Source organism: Canis lupus, chromosome 32 (assembly GCF_003254725.2).
Source record: "Canis lupus dingo isolate Sandy chromosome 32, ASM325472v2, whole genome shotgun sequence".
Taxonomy (NCBI): domain Eukaryota; kingdom Metazoa; phylum Chordata; class Mammalia; order Carnivora; family Canidae; genus Canis; species Canis lupus.
This window is the reverse complement of record NC_064274.1, coordinates 33,347,501-33,370,375: the sequence shown is the minus strand read 5'-3', so window position 1 is coordinate 33,370,375 and position 22,875 is coordinate 33,347,501. Positions and strand designations below refer to the sequence as shown.

The window sequence follows — 22,875 nt, the reverse complement described above, 5'->3', positions numbered from 1 at the left end:
TATGCTTTGAAAATTTCAATTGATGTCTTTTTATGTATTGCCTGGGTATTTGCTTGTATCTGACGATTTTCTAATACATTGTGTATTTTCTAGTTTTTTTTTGGTGAAGCTCTATTACATAGGCTCTTATATTTTGACACTTGGTAAATACTTGTTAAAAGAATAAATGTGCAAATGACTGGAGGGACAGGACTTTAAAAAAAATTTTAATAATAAAAATTATTCATAATTTCACTACCTTATTTTAACTGATTTCATATTTGTACCTTCTCTTTCAATGTAATGTTTATTGAGATACTAATATTTCTCAGGCATTATAATAAGCTCATGTGTTAGGCATAGAGGATACAAAGAAAATGAACTAGGCATTGCTCTTGCCATTTTTTTTTTTTTGAAATATAGTTGGGGATTTAGGTGTATAGCAGATGGTTGGTGTCATATGAAATTTAAATCAAGTAAGCACAGTGTTTGTGAGTGGGTTTTAGAGAATCCTTCCTGGAAAAGTCTAGGGCTTTGAAGAAAGTATAAGCTCAAGGAAAACAAAATAAAGGCTACATAGGCATTATTAGCAGTGAATAATATTAAAATGCATGCAAACATAATGCAAATAGCCAAAGTCCAGGTGATTGGTATGGAGTAAAGAGCATGAGCTCTGCAAGTGAAAGACAGGTTATGGAGGTCTGTGTATGTCATGGTAAGGATGTGGAACTCTATGCTCTAGGCCAGTGAACCTTAGCTTTTTGGAAAAAGGTCACTGATGCCTTGCCATTGCACTTGAAGCACATATGTGTAAAATGAACTTAGAAGCCTTGACATAGGGAATGGGTAGCCATGGAAGAAGTTTTTAGCAGAGTAGTCACATGGTCAGATTGGCTTTTTAGATAGATCATGCTGATCACAATGTGGAGGGAGATAAAAGCAAAAGGAGGGCGATTAGTCATGCAACCAATATATTTCTCTAGTTGAGATTATATGGCCATGACAGCAATAGAAGGTATGAAAAAAAGTATTGTGAATCAGGAAATATTTAAAAGACAGAATTAACAGAGCATATTAATTGATGGAGAAAAGTAGATAAAATTAGTCAAGGATGATTAGCCAAGTTTTTGGCTTGGTTGGCTTTGTGGACAGTTGTACTATTAAATGAGATTTGGGATATGGGAGGAGCAGCAGGTCTTGAGATAAAGACAATAGTTAATTGAATTTAAGATGCTTGTGGGACATCATTGGCATGCCAGCTTAAATCATAAGAAGTATCATTTTTATGAGGGAATTATGTTATTCCATATCAAACACTAAGGAGGTGACTCGGGGGATAAAGTGTGTATAAGTGAAAGAAATAGGAAATTTCCAAGAACAGAGTGTTGTGGAAATAAGGGATTATGTAGAACTAATAGTCATCAATGTCAAAACTAGTAGAGACACCCAATGTATGGTAAATAGTGGCATAAATGAGATTTGAGAATGTTGAGGAGTGTTCTCATGATCAGCCCCTCTCTCTTAACTGGATGAAAACAATGAGATTAGGAAGAAGCCTGGAGATAAGGAGAAAATGGAGGAGTTAAGGGGCTAGGATTCTTTTTGAAGAAAACTCACACGTTGTGGTCACAAATTCTAATATATGTATTTATTTACTCAAACCTTAAATTCGTATCAGCTACTCCTACCCATGGGCATACCTTTGACCTTGTCATTGTCCAGGACTGCTGCAAGGAACTAAAATAATAGATGTAGGAAGGGCTGACCAAATGGACAGTGAAGTCAATTAAAATAAAGCAGGATATGTTGGGGGGAGGGCTAGAAGTGACCATGTATAATAGTAAGGGTAAGAGAAATGAGGGGGTGATAGATGGTAATATGACAGATGATATAAGCTTTGAAGAAGAAGGGTGTTTTATAGAAAATGAGGGAAGAATTCATGTGTATATTTGTGTAATGATATGTATGTACTGAAATTATTTTGTGTTTCAATACTTATACTGAAAACACATTTTTCACGTTCATACATCATCTTCATTATTATAATTTTAGTTTTAGTGTAACATTTCATCGTATTGCATCAAAATTATTAACCCATTTTTGTGAAGACATTCATTTAGATGGTTTTCTATACTTTTGCTATTTCAGGATAATGCTTCATTAAATAGCTCCTATTATACAGCTTTGAATTTCTTAATTTAATTCAAATGCTTCCTAAGTTTAGTGATTTTGCAGCTTTCAAGCATCATAAAATGCAAATTCCTGAAGGGGAATTTTTAAATCACCTACAGTTCCTTTTGTAAATCTAACTGCCCCACTTTTATCCAGCAAATGATATTCTGAACACAGTATACTTCAAGTCAAAGAATTAAGGATGATGGCAAGAGTAAAGGGCACAGAGAAAAAGTCATGTCAGTAAGGAATTGGAATGTTTCACATTCTAGAATCAGGGGCGATATCTTTCTTTTTTTTTTATTTTTAATTTAAATTCTAAAAGCTTAATGTACATATACACGTATTATTTGTTTCAGAGGTAGAATTCAGTGATTTTTTGGTTGCATATAACATCTAGCACTCATTACTTTCAGTGCCTTCCTTAATGCCCATCATCCAGTTACCTAATCGTCCCACTCCCTACCCCTCCAGCAACCCTCAGTTTGTTTCCTGTAGTTAGGAGTCTCTCATTATTTGCCTCCCCTTCTGTTTTCATCTTATTTTATTTTTCTTTCCCTCCTCCTGTGTTCATTTGTTTTGTTTCTTAAATTCCACACAAGTGAAATCGTATGATATTTGTCTTTCTCTGACTTACTTTACTTAGCATACCTTCTAGTCACCCCCACACATCATTGCAAATGGCAAGATTTCATTCTTTTTGATGGCTGAGTAATATTCCATTATATATGTATATGTATATATATGTTTCATACATATATATAACTTTATCCATTTATCTGTCAATGGACATCTGGGCTTTTCCCCCCATATTTTAGCTATTGTGGGCATTGCTGTTATAAACATTGGAGTACATGCACCCCTTCAAATCACTGTTTGTATCCTTTGGATAAATATCTAGTAGTACAATTGCTAGGTCATAGGATAGCTCTATTTTTAACTTTTTGAGGAAACTCCATACTGTTTTGCAGATTGGCTATACCAGTTTGCATTCCCGCCAATAGTTTAAGAGGGTTAGGAGTGATGTTCTTCTTAAGAGGGTGAGAATTCATATATATGTTATAATCTTAATATTTTATATGAATCTATTCCAATTTGGTTATCAGGCAGTAAAGTAGTTTCAGTATAAATAATTTAATATAGGAAACATTTTATAAATGAAAAGTATATATTTAATAGATATAAGTGGGAGTTTAAAAGAAACTTAGGGGATCCCTGGATGGCTCTGGGGTTTGGTACCTGCCTTTGGCCCAGGGCGTGATCCTGGAGATCCAGGATCGAGTCCCACATCAGGCTCCCTGAATGGAGCCTGCTTCTCCCTCTGCCTGTGTCTCTGCACCCCCCCCCTCTGTGTGTGTGTGTCTCTCATGAGTAAATAAATAAAATATTTTTAAAAAATAAAAGAAACTTAGTTATCTGCATGAGGAGTCTCTATTTCATAGATTCACTAAGGAATTTTTAAATTCTAGGCTAACTTCCTTTTATACTCTCACAACCTGTAATATTTTTCACTAAATTCTTCTCCTTCCCTTTTTCCCAAGGACTGCTTAATGTGAAAATTTATTTAAGCAACATATAAATCTTGATATTGAATATGTTTGGGGGACGTTTGACACTATGCTGAATTTGCTTATTCTTACTGATCTTTTGTAGTAAAGAGTTGAGTGCAGTATACTCCAGACTTGAATAATGTAGTTAAATAGACAACCTCTGAATGGTCATCTAAAATAGAATTCTGTGGGGTGCCTGGGTGGCTCAGTTGGTTAAGCATCTCCCTTCAGCTCAGGTCATGATCTCAAGGTCCAGAGATCAAGCCCCACATCTGACTCTGCTCAGCAGGGAGTCTGCTGCTCCCTCTCCCTCTGTGGGCGCTCTCTCTCTCTCTCTCTCTCTCTCAAAGAAATAGAATCTTTAAATAAATAAAATAGAATTCTGCTACCACTTCCCTATTGTTTTTAAGTACCTCTAAGAGAATCTTCTCTTTTTCCAACATTAAAGATATGCAGAATAGTATCATCCATCAATCTATCCATCAAGCAACCCATATTAGAGTTGGAAATGCAACAAGACATTGAGACATTCTAGGATTTCCTTTTTAGGGTCTCAAAATGGTTTAGTATATCTGCAACACCCTCTTTCCTCTGGGGCTGATGGCAGCAAGAGGAGAAGAATACACAAGAGAAACCAGAGTGAAGATTCTCTGAGTGACGAAGAAATCTCTCAGAAAGCAAGCCACCTTATGCTTTAGACACATTATACTTTAGACACCCAGAACCAGGGTATTTGAGGATGCTTTATGTTTGACATCATGCTAAATCTGATTTGTATTATACTAACTTAACATTTACGTTCTAAGGATGAATTGTTCTCCATACTGATTCCTACAAATATTATGTGTAAGAATATTTTTTATTTTCAAATTCTTGTTCTAAAGATCATATTATTGCTGAACAGTGACAAAAGTACTACTAACTGTGAATTAGTTTATAGCCCTGTAAGAATGCATTAAATTATATACCTGAGAACCTAATTGTCTATTGAAAAAAAATTCTATGGACTCAAATGACTAAACCAAGCTTCAGTAAATTAAACACTTAATACAATGGCTTGCACATAATAAGCAACAAATATTTTTGATTCAGTAAGCAATTATTAAATTCAAGTATGTTTTCTCTTTCTGAGCTGTTGTGATTAAAAAAATGGAGGCAATCTAAGATTTTTGTAGGTAGCAATTACATATGAATTTGTTATTCCTTCTTTTGCAATATTAGCCTAAATAAGAAACATTAGTACATGCACTTGGAGTTCAGATGAGGAATTTTGATAATTTAGATTATTTGATAAGCTATCTCACATCCCCTTTGGAAGGTGCCATAAGGGGATGAATAAGTGAATAATTTTTAAATTGATAGTAGTTTGAGTGAGTTAGGCCTAGATGTGTCTTTCAATTCTAGATAGGCAGTATGCTTAAAGAGTGAGTATAAATAAGCTTTCAAGTAAGTACTTAACATAGTAATTTGCATGTAGCATGCCGATGTAAGGTTTTTAGTGATTTCTTAGTGGCACACCGGCAGGACCTCTTACTACCAAATGAAGCAAAGATGGCTTTATTTCCTTTTATATAAAATAAAATATAGCTTCCTTTCCTTAGAAATATATTCTATAACTCAGAAATATGACTTCTCATTAAGAGGTAAAAACTTCCAGTCATAAAGTAAGTAAGTCATGTGGATATGATGTACAACATAGGGAATAATATAGTAACGTTGTAATAACTTTATACGGCGACAGATGGTGATGAGACTTATCATGGGGATCATTTTGTAATGTATAAAAATATTGAATCACTATGACATATACCTGAAACTAATAGGATATTGTATGATAAGTATAACACTTCAAAAAAGAAAGATGGCTCTTTAGACCAGCCAATTAATCTGAATTACTGCAGCTTTACTGTGATGCTTATTTTTTTATTTTGAAATTCATTGAATGTTTTATAGCCAATAAAAAATAAGATTAAATTACTTGAGTAAATGGTGCTGTTTTTTTCACACCTACTAAGGAAGTGGATATGTTTGCAAGTGTATGCATACACGTGTGCAATAAACTATTCATTAATATTCCAGAGACCCAACTAAAAGTGCAAGCAAAAGAGGAAATCTTAAAAAATAAATAAATAAAAATAAAAATAAAAAGGGGGGGGAATCCCTGGATGGCTCAGTGGTTTAGTACTTGCCTTTGGCCCAGGGCATGGTCCTGGAGTCCCAGGATTGAGTCCCACATCAGGCTCCTGCATGCTCTCTGCCTGTGTCTCTGCCTCTCTTTCTCTGTGTCTCTCATGAATAAATAAATAAAATATTTTTTTTTAAAAAAAGAGGAAATCTGTTGTCCAATAATAAGTGTAGTACATTGGTAGTAGGATTCTCAAGCTAAAGCACGGAGAAGAACTTGTGAGCATAAATGCTAAATCTAGAAACAAGTACTAAATTATTTGCTATTGACAAAAGGTTGGGAATAAAGCCAGGAATAATTCTTGGTATTTTTAAATGAAATTACTGTCCCCCGCATCCCTTAAAGAAGCATTATTTCTATAACCCTGTATAAAAATTAATCCAGCATTACCTTTTTAAAAACCATTAGTTTTTTGGTTATGTTTTTGTTTTTGTATTTTTATTTTTCATGGGATGATTCTTTATTCAGATATTTAGGAAACTGTGCTATCAGAAATTAACTTGCTATTAGATTCCAGTGTGAAAGCCTAATCACGTAATTACATAATCACATACCAGAACGAATTTTGGTAGAAAGTGAAAAGCTGATAGCATTTGGGAGAATGTAGCTTTTGGAAGTACCATTCCCGGTAAGGTATATTTGGTATGAATATTTATTATGAAGAATGGAAGAAAACAATAGTGGGACCAGATAAGAGATTGAGATTCCTACTTTAATCCTTTTGTTCCCTTTCTTTTTCCTTTCTCTGTTTAAACCCCCATTGCTTCTTGGGCATTACTGTTCCACATTTCTTTCTAGCTAACTTCCTTATTTATGTCAGTTCCTCTTCAAACAACACCTTGTCTGTGAAGTTTTCTCTGACCCCTAGAAAGAATTTATAATTCTGTCCTCTCTTTTTCTTTTGTCCTTCGTGGATTTATTATTTCCTCCTTTCTTTTTGCCAATCCTTTGTACAATGTAACTTCCTGAATCCCGATGACATAGAGAGACTGGAGCGCTCTGTAAAGCCTAGAAAATGGGGCAAGTAGGGAATTCATCAAAAACTCCAATAAGTGACAAAATGTGAAAGGACTCCTGGCCTTACTGGCATTGAGCTTCAGTTAATAAGATTCTCCACTGGGTATGTTACTTACTGCTTATTCATAAGTGAGCTCTTATAGAGTACATTTATGGTGCATTTGTGCTCATTTTTCTTTCTTTTATCACACCAAAAAGATGAGTGTTGGGTGAAACATTTTTATCTACAGGTACACATACTTCCTCTGTAAATGAGAAGATCCCCTAGTTGCTAGGATTTGCCACATCCAAGGATTTTTGTTTTATAATCATACCTGTGCCTTAGTTGAAGCATGTCCCACAGAAACTTAGTTTTGATTTATGTTTCTGCTTATTCCACTAAACCAAGTGATAGATTTTATACCCTTATATTCAGATAAGGGTATATTCAGATAGATAGATAGATAGATAGATAGATAGATAGATAGATAGATGATAGATAGATAGATAGATAGATGTCTTATCTATATCCCTATATTCTTTATATCCTAATATCTGTTAATATAGACAAGTCTCATACCTATTAGAGACACAGTTGATTATGGAATTAGTATATAAATGACACTGATGTATAGGTAACAAATTTAACTGTCCATGAAGTTATTTGTGTTTTCAGAAAGAAAACCATGAGAACAAATGTGTCTCTAGCTGGAGAACTTAGTAGGGGAACTTATCTCCTAGTTCTAAAACACAGCAAACACCATTTAATAGCTTATAGTCACAAGTAGCTTGAGCCCTTTCTTTGTAAACATTTAGACATTGACTGTGATCAACAATAACAGTATGTCCTCTGCAGCAGAGAATTTATTGCTCTCCTGAGTATTCAAGACTGGTTAAAAGAGGATCCCTGGGTGGCTCAGCGGTTTAGCGCCTGCCTTTGGCCCAGGGTGCTATCCTGGAGTCCCGGAATCGAGTCCCACGTCGGGCTCCCGGCATGGAGCCTGCTTCTCCCTCCTCCTGTGTCTTTGCCTCTCTCTCTCTCTCTCTCTCTCTCTCTCTCTATGTCTATCATAAATAAATAAATAAATCTTAAAAAAAAAAAAAAAGAAAGAAAAAGACTGGTTAATGCTAGGATCTCCTCTTGTCTGTCATCTTGGAAAACTCTAATGTTCCAGAACCTGGAAAACCTGATGTCTTATGGGGATGTATTATCAAATTACTAGCTTGACTCATCTGTAACCTCTATTCGGTATTCTTTCTGGAGTATTGTTTGTCAGAAATATGTTAAAGTCTCAGCTTTGGGTTATAAATTCACTCATCATTTGTACTGGCTTTGCTGCTTTTATAATATGATATAAACATTTTGTTGCTAAATATAGGCTCATTTCTCTGATGACTACAGCCAACTTTTGGATGAATTACTGAGACACAAAAACTGTTTCAGCCCAATTAACTTGTGAAACAAATTTTAGCTGCAGTGTTTTTTTTTTTTTTTTCAGTCAGAGGCAGTTGCTTTGACACTAACAATGAAAACTTATATTCATAGGAAGATTCAGCATAGCCTCAGCAGGACTCTTAGGCTATTCAGCAGTCAGTGAAAAGATTAATGAGTGTAGTTTATAAGGTGATGATGATCAGTTCATAACATTCATCAGAGGGCTAATGACAGATTTTTTTAAAAAGTTATTGTAATTTTTCTCTAAGATTACATAAGCATGATAAATAAAATATGAACAAAAATTCTGGTAATACAAGAGATTTTTAAGGTAGCAATCATTTTAATATGAAGATAATTTAAAAATAATCATGTCTATATTGTATTGCTTGAGACTTAAGTCTAGTGAATGACAAGAGGGTAGCACAGGTATCAGGATTTTAATTTATTTTTTATGTAACAGTACTTCTGATAGATTTACTGATTTCCAGTTGTGCAGTTCATAGGTCATTTCTCTATAGTACTCAAATTATTTCTAATTAGATGAAAATTTCTACTCTTTTTAAAACATTTTGTAAATATTCTCTTGTATTTAGCATATCTATAGTGTATGTAAATCTTTAAATGGTCGTTGCTTTCTGTTTGAGGGTTTTTATTTTATGCACATTGAAGCACAGGATATCAGGTATCTTGTTAAGATGTTTGGTATATGTTAGAAAATTTATCTTCACTTCTTAAGTATCAGATTCTTTTAAAAATGTGACTAGGATATGCATTTAGCTTAGACAGATGAAGTGGAAAATTAAATGGTAATTATAAGAATGAAATTTTTCTGTATGTGGTTTATTGACCTTGCAAATCACCTGAATGTATTGAACAGTATTTGTCCTTTGCTCTCACATGTTTAACTGAAGATTATTCTTGCCCAACTGTGGGTCCAGGCTATAACTCTCTTCAGCTAGATTCCTCACTTCTAAAAGAGTATCTTGAATATTTGAGTATGAGCCCAGCCACAACCATACGGACTAGAAATCTAAGGAACCAGAGCCAGTGGTTGGCAGGTGGGCCAAACCCTCAAAAGGGCACTCACCATTATCTACCTGGATGGATTATCAGCTTTTCTATATATATATTTTTTTCTGTTTTATATATACATAGGCACTGTGATATCAGTTGTCATGTCTTCTTCTAAAGAGTTGAGTGTTATATCAATTCATCCATCCTCATAATTTAAGTATATGTACCAAGCAGGATTTTGGTGAGCAAAGAGTAGGACTGGTGCAAAGCTATGTAATTGCAAGTAATCAACTGCCAAAGAGGTAAGCTGCCCCTTAGTAGACCAGCCTCAAGTCAGAAAAGATAAGTACTGTGATAAGGCATGAGAGAGGTAAACAATTCTGCTGGTCTCCAAAATGCAGCTTGCAGAGTCCTAAATTTAATTCTAAAATTTCTATAAGGTCTTAATAATAATTCTATAAATGTCTCACACCTCAGAGATACCACAGAAAGATCATTTAATTTCATATTTGATATTTCCAGAATAAGAATAACTTGGGTGCTTCAATGAGTGTGTATTCCGGGGTTATAGTAGGCATATATATGAATAGAAGATAATATGAACTGAATTACTCACAGAACTTTGTCAAGTATCAATAGCCACTGTATACCTGTTAGATATTTCTTTGCCATTAGAAAAAGCTCCTGGTGTGGGCACTTTGCTTAGAAAATGGAATAAGGCTGGATTATAGCTCTTCCTTGTCCCAGTGGTTTGTACCTTTATATAAAACACAGATTGCACAATATTTATTTCTTGAATGTGAATTATGAAAAATGCTGTCTTTTCTTTTTGCAATTTATAAATAGGCAAAATAGCAAAGAAAAATTGCCTGATCTGACCTCATAGTGTTGGCTGATATCAAAGCAGAATATTGAGACTACTTCATTCTCTCTTTGACCATCCTGCCTAACAGTGAAATAAATTATCAATTTTAATAACTGGCTGATAAACAACTATTTATTAGCTTTCAAGATTATAGTATAGATAATTTTCTTTTTTAAAAAAAGATTTTATTGGGACACCTGGCTGGCTCAGTGGTTAAGCATCTGCCTTCAGCTCAGGGCGTGATCCTGGAGTCCCGGGATTGAGTCCCACAGGCTTCCTGTGTGGAGCCTGCTTCTCACTCTGCCTGTGTCTTTGCTTTTCTCTCTGTGTCTCTCGTGAATAAATAAATAAAATTTTTTTCAAAAAATTAAAAAATATTTTATTTATGTGAGAGAGAGAGAGAGTGAGTGACAGAGCACAAACAGGGAAAAAAGGCAGAGGTAGAGGGAAAAACAGACTGCTCTGCTGAGTAGGGAGTCTGATGCAGGATTTAATTCTGGACCCTGGGGTCAGGACCTGAGCCAAAGGCAGACACTTAACCAACTGAGCCACCCAGGTGCCCCAGTATAGATACTTTTCTAAAGCCCTCTGGAACCCAGAAAGAGGAATAGAAAATAGCAATATGTATGTTAAATTGTACTCTATTTTTTCATTGTCGTCATCATCAAATATTTTGGGTTGGTTTATTTTTTTATTGTGGTAAAATACACATAGCATAAAATTTTTTATCTTAACCATTTTTAAGTATAGTTAAATGTCATTAAGTACATTTACATTGTGGTGCAGCCATCATCAACACTCATCTACAAAACTTTTCATTTTGCAAAACTGAAGCTCTACATCTATTAAACAATGACTCCACATTCCTCTCTCCCCTAAGTTCCTGACAACTAACATTCTACTTTCTGTCTCTATAATTTTGCCCACTCTAAGTACCTCATGAAACCATACAGTATTTGTTTTTTTGTGACTGGCTTACTTCACTTAACATAGTGTTCTCAGGGTTCATCTATATTGTAACATATGACAGGATTTCCTTCCTTTTTAATATTTCCTTGTCTGTTGGTACCACACTTATTTGTTCATCTGTCAGTGAACACTTGGGTTACTTCCATGTTTTAACTGACGTGAATAATTCTGTTGTGAACTTGGGTATACAAATATCTCTTCAACACCCTGATTTTGGTGCTTTTGTGCATATACCTAGATATAGAAATGGTGTGTTATATGGTAATTCTAGTATTAATTTCTTGAGGAACTGTTGTAGTTTTCCACAGCAGCTGTATTATTTTATATTCCCACCAGTAGTGCACAAAGGTTCCAATCTCTCTAGATCTTCACCACTACTTACTTTCTTTCTGTTTGTCTGTCTGTCATCCTAATGGGTATGAGTGGGTATCTTGTTATGGTTTTAATTTGCATCGAAAAAAATTTTTAAATATATAGTTTTACAATTTATTCCTTTCCTTCAGGAAGCATTCATTTTGTTATGCACATCTTTTTGATACATTGCCTGAGTGTTTAATCAAACATTCCCAGATTAAGGCATCTTGTTAAAACACACACACATACACACACACACACACACACACACAGAGATTATATAATAAACTGAATAGCTGATTTCATTTGAGGAGGTTGGTGATATTCACAGAACAAAACCTCATTCATTTCAGGTTTTGCTTTATTCTGTGTGCCCTTAATTGTGGTTAGCAGTGTTGTTTTCACTGATGCTTTTTATTGGCCATAGAATAGGGAAAAAAAGTCTTAAGAATATGAACTTTTGATAGTGGTTTATATTTTTCATGTGCATTTGTGACAGATGAAATGAGAAAGGAATTGTAATGTAGAGCTGGCATGTGTTTTAGGATTGAGGGAAGATACAGAAGGTATGAAGTATAAAGTAGAGTAAGGTGAGAGAAAGTAAATCCAGAATGATGTTGAAAGGATAGATTCAGCAATAAGAGATTAGTCAGAAAAACAAGAGTAAAGTAAGTGCTCCATTGAAGTATTTTGAACCCTGCTATCCCATACCTCTTCCCCACTCTGCTTAATGAACACAGGTTGGACAGAGCCCATAAATCTACTCTCCTTCTAATATCTCAAATTGTGCCTCCCCCAGTGTATTGCCTCTCTCCTGGCCAGTGTCAGTTTTGAATGGAACAGTTCCAATGGCCTGTCTCCGTTTTATCATCTCAATTATAATTCTTTGTATGACACAGCAAATCTATTTACAACAAGATCAATAAGAAACTCTTTGGACCTTCTGTTAAAGCAAACTCCTAGCCTTTTAAAATTTCCATAATCCAATTTGGAATTCATTCAGAAAATCATTTCTGAACAACTTCAGATAATCCTCTACTTCAGAGGTGTCATCAGATACTTGGTATTCAGCTAGAAAATAACTTACATAAGAAATTGATCTTAGCTAAATAAGATACTAATGATGGTATTAAGAAAAGAACTAGTGTGGTCCTTTGAATCCCTCTGTCCTTAATTTGCATCATCAGCTGCCCCCATGCCTACCACTGTAGCTTTAAACAAAAGAATTTTATTTATTTATTTATTTATTTATTTATTTATTTATTTATGAGAGACAATGAGAGAGAGAGAGAGAGAGAGAGAGAGAGAGAGCGCATGTGCATGAGTGAGGAGGAGAGGCTGACAGAGAGGAAGAAGCAGACTTAGGACCCCAGGATCATGACCTAAGCCAAAGGCAGACACTTAACCAACTGAGCCACCCAAGCATTCGACCACTGTAGCTTTAACAGAATTGGCAGATATATCTGATTCTGCTGGAGTCATGGTTATACCACCTGACTCATTTTGAAACACTGATCATTCACCAGGAACCAGGAAAGTATCCAGACATATGAGAGAGGAGGTATACTGTCAAATTAAGTTGGATATATAGATGTTCTTGTGGTCTGTATTTAATTATAGTAACATGAGGCAAAGGTTCAGTTCTTTACAAAATAGCTAGCTGTCTTCCCAAAATTGTTGAAACACTATGCCCTTACTTCTCAATCTCTAATCTAAATATGTGCCTTATAATTAATTCAACAAATAATTCTGCATTTGTGATCAAACATTAGTTCATAGACATACTCTGTCTTGTGGGAAGATACTACAAGATCCAGAACTGACTTAAATGATTTCTAGGGGCAAACTGCTTGGAACATCTTTGTCTTCTTACCAAATATAATGGTAAATGATATGATATCAGGAATTAACCAACATTATGGCATTGGCACATGATCATCTCACACATCTGCCTCTCTGTGAGATATAAAACTCTGGAATTATTCACTTAAAAGCACTTAATGAGCTTGTCAAAGGCACTTTGACTCAGCTCTGTTTATTTTATAGTGAAAACAGAGGAACAAATTCTACCCTCCCAAAGCTACCATACTAGTAGAGAGAGAAACATTAAACAAATAAATACATAAACAAACACATAATGGGATAAGTATTATGGAGAATAACAAAGTCCTAGGGGGTAAGATAATGTAGATGAGTGGAGGTCTAAGGATATAACACTTAAGCCAAATTTTAAGGATAACATAATATACTAATTTTTAAAAAAAATGTATAACTACTGCTTAACTTTGTGCTTACCCAGTAATAGTGGTAGACAGGTTGGGAATGTCCTGGAAGAGAGACAAGCATGTGAAAAGGCTCAGGGATGGTAAGGATTTTGGTGTACTCAAGAAATTGGAAGAAGGCCCTTATGTTTGGAGCAGGATGGAGAAAGGAGTACCAAGGAGGGCCAGAAGATGGGCAGAGTACAAATTAGGCAGAAACTTGAAGGTCATATCTAGTAGCAATGGACAGCTATTTAAAGGACTTCCTGTAGGCATGGGACAAAATATGAAGCATATTTAAATCCGCTGTCTAGAGAACTGATGGCAGAGGGGGAAGAGAAGAAGCTGGGCCAAGTAAGAGGCTTTTGCAGTAGAGCAGGTGATAAGACAGTGACTACTTGGGTTGGTAACATTGTAGTGGGGGGTAGAAAGAAGTCTTAATTCAAGATCTATTTTGGAGATAAAATCAGGATTTGGTTAGACATTGGTAGATAAGTAATACAAAAAGTGGGAAAACTTCTTTACCTCAGATTCTAGCTTACAGGTTAAACCATAAAACTGTGGACAGATGCTTATGGCTTCATTCCTCCTTTTAATTATTTAAACATTTATTCACTCATCAAATTTATTAAGCTTCTTCTGTATGTCAGGTACTCTGTAAGGGTACTGAAGATACACCGTTCCATTATGTAATGACTAGCTTGATTGATTATATATGTTAAAACAAGGCGCCAAGAAGACTAAAATTCTCAATTGCATCTCTGTAGATTTTGTTTCCTTAGCTCAGAGGTTCTCATCAAGGATGCCTAGGGCGCTCTGGGTGTGAGGGGGTGATTATAAATGGTATAAATTGGCACACTGGTTGTCACACTGACAAGGTAGTACTATTGGCACCTAGTGTGGGGCCTGCTGCTGACAATCTTGTCATGCAAGAGATCATCCTATATGGCCAAAAAGGACAGTTATACTCCTGTTGATGAACCCTGGTCACCTTTATTTCAACTAATGATGGTTCTCCAGCCCTGGCTAGCAGTTTGACTTTAAAAACGGGATATAAATGGAATGCCTTTATGTCAGAATTCTTTCCAGTCTTTCCACATGATCCTTTGGGCTCTCCAGAGACCCTTGACTTGCTCCTCTGCTCTCCAGAATGTGCTCAGGGTGCAGCTATTAGGGCAGCACAGATGAGAACAAACCCTTTTTCCTTCTTGTGCTATGTATTCTTGGGATAAGTGTTTAACCTTCATTACTTCTATTTTCTCATCTGTAAAATGGAAATAGCATTAGTTATCTACTTCATGAGGTTATTGTGTTGTAACCTATAGAGACAGAACAACGCTTGGCCTTAGCACGTGGTGAGGACCCAATGGATATCAGCTGTTATTGTTCAACAACATAGAAGGCAGTGTGCTGGATACCATGAAGGTAACATCACTATCACAGCTTCTGCCTTGGAGGAGATCACCAGAAGACATGTCTGTCATCCAAATGCAGGGCACCTTATGATACGTTTTTTGACAAAAATCTAGCTGTGATGGCTCTTTGCTAATATGACTCCAGGTGCCTCCACTCAGAGCCTTGGATTACAGGATGGATGGCTTCTACTCATTGGGTTTATTCTTCAGCTTTATACTTAGTGTCTGGGAGGAATTACTTCTTTTTCCAGGGGATATTCCTGGCCCTCCCTGTTTTGGTGAGATTACCTCCCCACTGTGAGTTAGCTGGGCCCTCCTTTTGATTCCTGTTTTCCAATTTAGCTACATCCTGAGATTCCTGGATTTCCCCCCACCACCTTGGTCAGTGGTTCTGATCACTATATCATTGCTGGTTTGGGGGTTAATATGGCACCATTTTGATCTTCCAAAGCCCAATTTTGGACTCTATTGTCTGCTTAGCTTCATAGTCAAGGCTATAATCCTCCTGAAATTTTATAAATATTTTATTCAATATGAAACTAGTTTCAACCATTTCGGAATAAATCATAAATATATAGACTAGGAAGAAAAGAACAATTCATTCTTCTAGATAACAGAACGAATCAACATCCCTATAAATAATGATAATGGCAGCAAAAGTATTTATCTTTTTGATATGTAAAGTTTCATCTTTTCATGATTCTAGGATTATCTTATTTTTCCCTGGAAGCCCTAATGTTCTAGAGATTCATAAATGATAATTAATGCTTCAAATATATAACTGATATGCCTCATATCATAGCAGAACTCCAGCATTAATTTATTCACAAAAGCTCTACTTAGTTAATTAGCAGTTTATTCATGAGACGGATTTAATTTGACTTTGTATGAAATTTTATATAACACACTAAAATTTTTAAAAAATATTTAATAACTACTGCTTAATTTTGTGCCCCATTAAACAATGATGTCAGTATGAAAATGTATTCAAGTTAGAAAATTCATTAGTTTATCTTCAAGGCAGCATGTTCTAGTAGCTCCATTTTTTCCTTCCCAGGCATTTATTATACATATAACAGAAAAGATAAAATGGTTTCATTTGCACAAGGATATTTTTAAATAATGAGAAGAATGAATGTTAGAAAATGAGAAAGAGTGCTGTTACAAATACTTAACATTAAACCCTGTACACCTTAAATTTCTTTAACAGCTAGAATAGTTCATTGAAAATTACCAGAATGCTAGGCACCGAGTTTTTAATATTCTTCTTTAAATACAAGCACCTTACAAAATAAAACCTATTGCCATATAGAGCCAAATTTTAATGTTTTCTTTTCCCTTTTTAAGTTTATATGAAGTCCACAGTTGGAGCAAATGGACAGCATGATTTTCTGATTTGATTAATTCACGTAATCATTACTTCAGTACTTCCTAATTGATCAAATACTGTGGGTTAGATGCTATGGTAGCAAAGATCAGTAAATCATGATTCCAGTGATGTAAGACATGACAGTTCACTTGGAATATATAGTATACTTAAGGAGCTACTATAAGCAGCAATTTCATTAATGGCAATAAGCTTTTATTCTCAGCAATAAGCTTTTTAATCAATACTTGTTAAACACTTTACAAACCACACTTGTGTGTAATACAGATTTTTCTGGGTACCTATGAGCAAAAACAAAGATAAATATATATATCATGTTTACCTTAGTTATATTCATTCAAAGGAAGAAACCCCATGAAACTGTTATTACCATTATAGAGATATAATGGGTTTGTTGGAAGTACTTTCTAATATTTAATTATTTTGTATTATAATATATCTAGGGTACCTTATTTGATTGCATTATTATTATAATTCTAACTGGGAAAAAAGCTTGCTGAGCTATTAAATGAAACTACATATACATGTAACCACGATTTTTCAGAACAAGCCCATATGAAGCTTTAAATAATTTTAGGTGCACATTTTATATGTAAAGACTGAAAATAATGACTCCATCATTAAAGGTCTTATAAATACCTAGGATGCTATGAAGAAGAGTCAGAGTTGCATAAACTTTCAGACACATTAAGTTTTTAGTATTGCCTCTTATCCTTTAGGAAAGGAAAATACAAAAGAGACTAATAACTGAACATTTCTGGAACATGTTATCATTTGATGTTTCAGAACTTAATAAAGCAAATGAAAAAAAAATTAAAAAGCTATCTTAAGAGTAATTTTATCTTCCATTCCATAGTGAACATACACCAAGCTTTATACTTTCACCCAGTGCTTTTTCAAATGACTCATGCTTTCTAAACTTCTGGAAGGATTGACAGTGTAATTATTAGAATGGCTACATTGTGTGCTGATTGAGAGCAGGGGCTGTGGAATGGATGGCCCACCTGTACTACTTAAGTCTTTGTAATCTTTGGCAAGTTGCTTCTCTATGCCTCCATTTTTCTCATCAATAAACTGAGCTAGTGTTAAAATTCATCTCATACAATAATTGCAAGGATTTATGAGTTAATATAATGCTTAGCACACTGTGTAGCACATGGTAAGCAAATGTTAACTATTACGAGGTTAAGCTCCAAAGCTGAAATTTCCTTTTAAAATCAAACCATAGCATAATAGAGAAAGAAATGGCTGATAAATACATGAAAAAAAATGGTTCACTTTGCTAATAATCAAAAAATATTAACAGGCAATAACTTTTTTCCAACTTTTTTTAACTGAAAAAACTGTGGGCATCTTCTCAATATTGGGGTACAACTGTTGTGGAAGGTAATGTGCCCTGTCCTCATACGCACAAACATATATTTCTGCTTATTACTTATTTTAAACAGGGAAGATACTTCTAACATGAAATAGTGCCCATGACTTAAAGTGAAATGAAAAACACAATTAACCTAATAATTTGTATATATCGTATGAGTCTACTTTTTGAGACAAAAAATATATGACTTTGTGTTTGCAGGGGGACCAAATATGTTTAAAGATACATAGAAAGTTGAAAGGATATGCATAAAGTTAAAATTATTTTATTCCAGAGAGTGGAATTGCGGTTAACAGATAAGAGCATATTTGGTATACTTCCATATTTTGCTTAAAAGAAATGTTAAATTCACGTATTGAAGGGGATTCCTGAGGCAAAGAATCACTGGTTAGGAAATTCTAGCCCCAAAACCTGGAGAAGAAATGAATCCCAAAGATAATTATATCTACTTATATAGAGAGCTTTGAAAGCCCTGGTTTTAATTTACTTTGTAGAGTAACTAAATCCAGTTGCTGAGTTGTAGGAAAGTCTTCACTTAAGATGGAAGACAGATAAGGCAAGGGATCAATGCTGCCTTCTTAAGGACATTGCCAAAAGCCCCAAGTCTGTGTTCACTGGCAAATACATGATCATAAAAGAAATTGGGGTGTTTTACAAGGAAAATCTAGCTAGCACTCAGCCCAAAAGCTATATATATTTTGGAAGGCCACCTCTAGCCCATAAAGTCATGTTTATTGCAGTTTAAAAAACAGAGAGATACACCCTGAAAATACATACTCCAGGCTTTGATAGTAATCATCTTCTCTTATTGTTCAGAAAATGTTTCTAAACTGTTCCATACACTTCATCAGACCTTAGTTAATATTTGGAGAATTAAAATGAAAAGTTGCATAGAGATTATTTTGTGTAAGAGATACCACTGAATATATTTATGTTATACAGAAAATTGTGTCCTCAGGATCTAGCAATACAAAGACATGTAGAAAAGAGGAAATGTTTAGAGTTAATATAGATTGTTATGAAAACTGTAAGTCCTGTAATGTTTTACAATATTTTGTTTTGGTAGTTTTCAAAGTAATCTGAAAACAAAAATTCTGCATGAACATGTTGCAAATCTATTGATGTATAATTTTTTTCTTGTTTAATGTCAACATATTGATTGTCTTTACAGAGTTACTGGAGGTGAACTCTTTGAAGACATAGTGGCAAGAGAGTATTACAGTGAAGCAGATGCCAGGTAAGTGACTTGCCCAGGGGCAAGATATAAGACTCAACATTCAAATGACACTGTTTAGTATATCTCTTTACAAATGCATCATAAAGCTTAGTATTTATGAGACTCTCATAATACCATCTTGGACGACTTCTCATGATGAGTCCATCTTAGCTATTTCTCTCTCTTACGGATTTCCAGGATAATTGTTTAGGGAAAAAAAAAAAGAAAACCTAGAATCTGGTCTATACTTTGTTATTATCTAACATCTATAGTTAGTTTTTTAAAAAAAATTAAAAAATATGTATTCAACTTGGAATGACTTCTGCTAAAGAAATATACTTTTCTAGCAAAGTTAAGAGATCAAAGATTCAGATCTTCTGGTCTCTAGATCCTAAGCTGCTCCTTATGGTAGCTACTAATAACGCATGGCTATTTTAATTTCAGTTAATTAAAATTAAATAAAAATTTAGTTTCTCAGTTGTGCTAGCTACATTTCGAATACTTACTGGCTATAAGTGACTAGTAACTATCAATTGGACATAGCATTTATAGAACATTTCCATTATCACAGAAAGATTCACTGAACAGCCCACTCTAATCAGAGATCATAAAAAGAAACAGACTACAAAAGCCCCAGTGGTATCCTTAAAGCATTATTAGCTGTTTAACGCTGGAAATTCCAGGATAGCTTTTGGAACCTTCATGTAAAAAATATTGATTCGGATGTATCAGAGCGTTCAAAAGGATTTCTCAATCTTGTTAATTGATATCATCTTTAGAGAAGTTAACAGTGGCTATACATTTTTTCTCATTCGAAACTTCCTAGTCTGCACAAAGGCAACCTTTTTGGAATGAAGCGACATTAGTTTACTTGCCTAGATACTATTTAGATGTATCATGTTAGTTTTCCTTGGCATTTCTTTATACATATTCAGTAGTTGGCACTTGTTTTGAAAGATCTAGCCTTGGGTAATTGACTCATTATTAACAATGTAAATGAGATCTTATGAAAATTCAGTTACTTATTGTCTGCCCCCATTATCTAATGCTCTCAGAGCTTCCTAAAGCTTGCTCATCCCACTGTAGCCTGCACTCAGCAGATAGTCAGCTGATAGCATGTTCCCTCCCCATCCCTTCAAAGTAGCACATGCATACACAGGCTCGCTTGCAAATCTCTAATTAATCTTCTTGGTTTAATGCCAGTTTATGACAGTCTGTGAATCTTATCTGTACATGACTACATTCTAATTTTTTAATGGAATTTTTACTGCCAAAGTCAAATAGAAACTTCCGTGTCATTTATACTCTTATAAGTGAATCATCCTCCAATTCTTATGTTAGGGCCCTGAAAAGGGACTTTAGAGCAGCCTTGCAAGAAGCTATTTGCCCATTTGCCTAGACAGGGTAATAATTTTAATCAGGTAGTTCACTAGTTAGGGAATTATATTTATTTTGCTTTTTAAAGTTATGTTAAGTCATTATGTTTGAAAAGTATTGTTTGAAATTAAAATAGAAACTGTTTTCAATATTGAAGAGCCTGTATAGATAACAGAAAGACCCTATAGGTTGGATCATATTATATGCACATTTATTATTGTTTTGGAATTTGGTACAAGTTCTTTTTTAGGGTAGGTCCCATACAAAATCAAGGAGAAGGAACGTTTTTTTCCCCAAAGATGAACTTAAAGAAAAAGGCTTCTTACTAGTCCTCAAGAACTAAAGAATTGAATCCATTCTCACTAGTAAAAAATGATGTTCATTTAATATGAATTATTGTATGCTTTACTATGCATTATTCATTAAGCCTAATGACTTATATCTGTGGTTTGAGAAGAGAAAGTGAAATATTTCTAAAAAGTAGTACAAAGTGAAGAAAAGTCATAGGATTTAAAAAATAATTACCAACATCCAAGTAAGCTATTTGGTCAAAAAGCAACTAATGTTTGGCTCTTTTAGTGGGACTCTTTATAGAGTTAGACCTGGGAAATCATAACCTTGATCATTTTTTACATTCACATTGTAGTAAATCAGATGGTGATTACTTTTTATAATTCAGGAATTTACTGAGTAATATTATTTTGTAATTAAATGGCTGAAAATAGCCTTAAAATGTTTGTTAATAAATGTAGCTCAGCACATAACCTGCATTTGAATCACACAGTAAATTTGAACAAAATATGTCAGTGTGGTCTATATTATGTCAGATGACAATGCATGGGAACTTACAGGTGCCAATCAATGATTTATCCCTTCTAATTTAATTAGCAGTCTGTTTGACATCAGTGAGCCTTTTAAGAATAGTATAAATTGTGTTTTTTGACATAATAATAAAAAATTTTCCTTTAGTGAGGTGTATAAAAAAGTATCAACATTACTAGTGTTCAGGGGATTTTAAAATTTGTTTTTTTGTAAGTTCCTAGCCCTTCTCTAGAGTATGCCTATCCTGAAAACGGGTTTATTTTATGTGATGGGTTTACTTGAAATTCTCCCTCTGTATTGGAGACTTGCATTAGTTTTCCTCTTACTATATTATACAAGAAGCACCATTTCTAAGTCAAAATGATAAATGTGTCCCTCCATTTTTTAACCCTTGTTTCACCTGCCACTTCATCTGTGTTTACCCTCTTGTTTCAACACCTATGTTTAATTGTGACCTCAGATTTTAAACAGTTTAGATGTGTATGAGAAATAACCATAAATTTTATATTGGCTGAAGAATTTTCCCAGAACATTATGGGAATATTTATAAATTTTTCTTCTTGAATATGGAAATTTTGGCTTCTGTATACAAGTGATTTAATTTGTATACTTGCAATGGAAAACACAGCTCAAATTGTTTTGTCTGAATATGTCACAAACTGTATGTTGGATGTCATTTTCGTTAGAACCTGAATTAGCTTTATTCAGCATTATTAAATTCCAGTGTAAAGCTAAAAAAATGTTGTGAAAAAATATAATTTTTGTTTGTTTGTTTGTTTCGTTTTAACTTTCATTTTATTTTGTATTCAATGTGATTATGTACCTTTAAAATGTTCTCCCTTCCATTCTGCCCTTGTATCTTTACAGTCATTGTATACAGCAGATTCTAGAAAGTGTAAATCATTGTCACCTAAATGGCATAGTTCACAGGGACCTGAAGGTCAGTATATGGAGTCCATAAATCTGAATCAAAGGAGTTTTGTTTTGTTTTGTTTTGTTTCTGGGGAAAGGGCAGAGGGTGGGTATTTAAAATGGTTCCCTTGCCTTTCCCAATTTTTCCCTAAAATGACTACATGATGAAATGATAATGCATGATGCCTCTTTCAGTTTGCTCATCTACAGGCTAAATATACATCATAGCAAAAAGAGAGGGTCAATATTGAAAACACAACCTATTAAGTTTCCAAGCAATAAACTACCAGAGGCGGTTTGGGGCAGGCTTTCCTGAAATGTCCAGCATTTGCCTGGAGACGAACTTGGCCTGTGATGTATGTCCGCCTGTAGATTTAAACACCACTTCTGTTCTGAGACCATGGGTTGCTGTAGCAAAACAACTGGTTACACATTGCTCCATTTGAGTCTGATGAACCCTCAGGCAAGAGATAATAATTGCCAGCTAAATTAAAGCACAAGAAGTTAATGATTTATCAAAAATTCATTATGTATCCTAATTTAACCTTAATGATGTCTTGACTGCTAATGTGACAGCTTTGGAAT

General features: G+C 34.5%; 1 protein-coding gene across 24 annotated transcripts in view; it reads left to right on the top strand.

Moving 5' to 3' along the window:
- The window catches only part of CAMK2D (calcium/calmodulin dependent protein kinase II delta), a 301,972-nt gene that overhangs the window by 191,622 nt on the left and 87,475 nt on the right, over nucleotides 1–22,875 (top strand). For 15 of the 24 annotated variants that reach the window (XM_025465970.3, XM_025465978.3, XM_025465968.3 and 12 more), the window contains exons 5-6: nucleotides 19,135–19,200; nucleotides 22,246–22,318. In XM_025465970.3, coding sequence (XP_025321755.1) covers nucleotides 19,135–19,200; nucleotides 22,246–22,318 — 139 coding nt within the window. The remainder of the gene's footprint in view (nucleotides 1–19,134; nucleotides 19,201–22,245; nucleotides 22,319–22,875) is intronic. The other 9 variants (XM_025465971.3, XM_025465973.3, XM_025465990.3 and 6 more) reach the window with 1 other exon arrangement.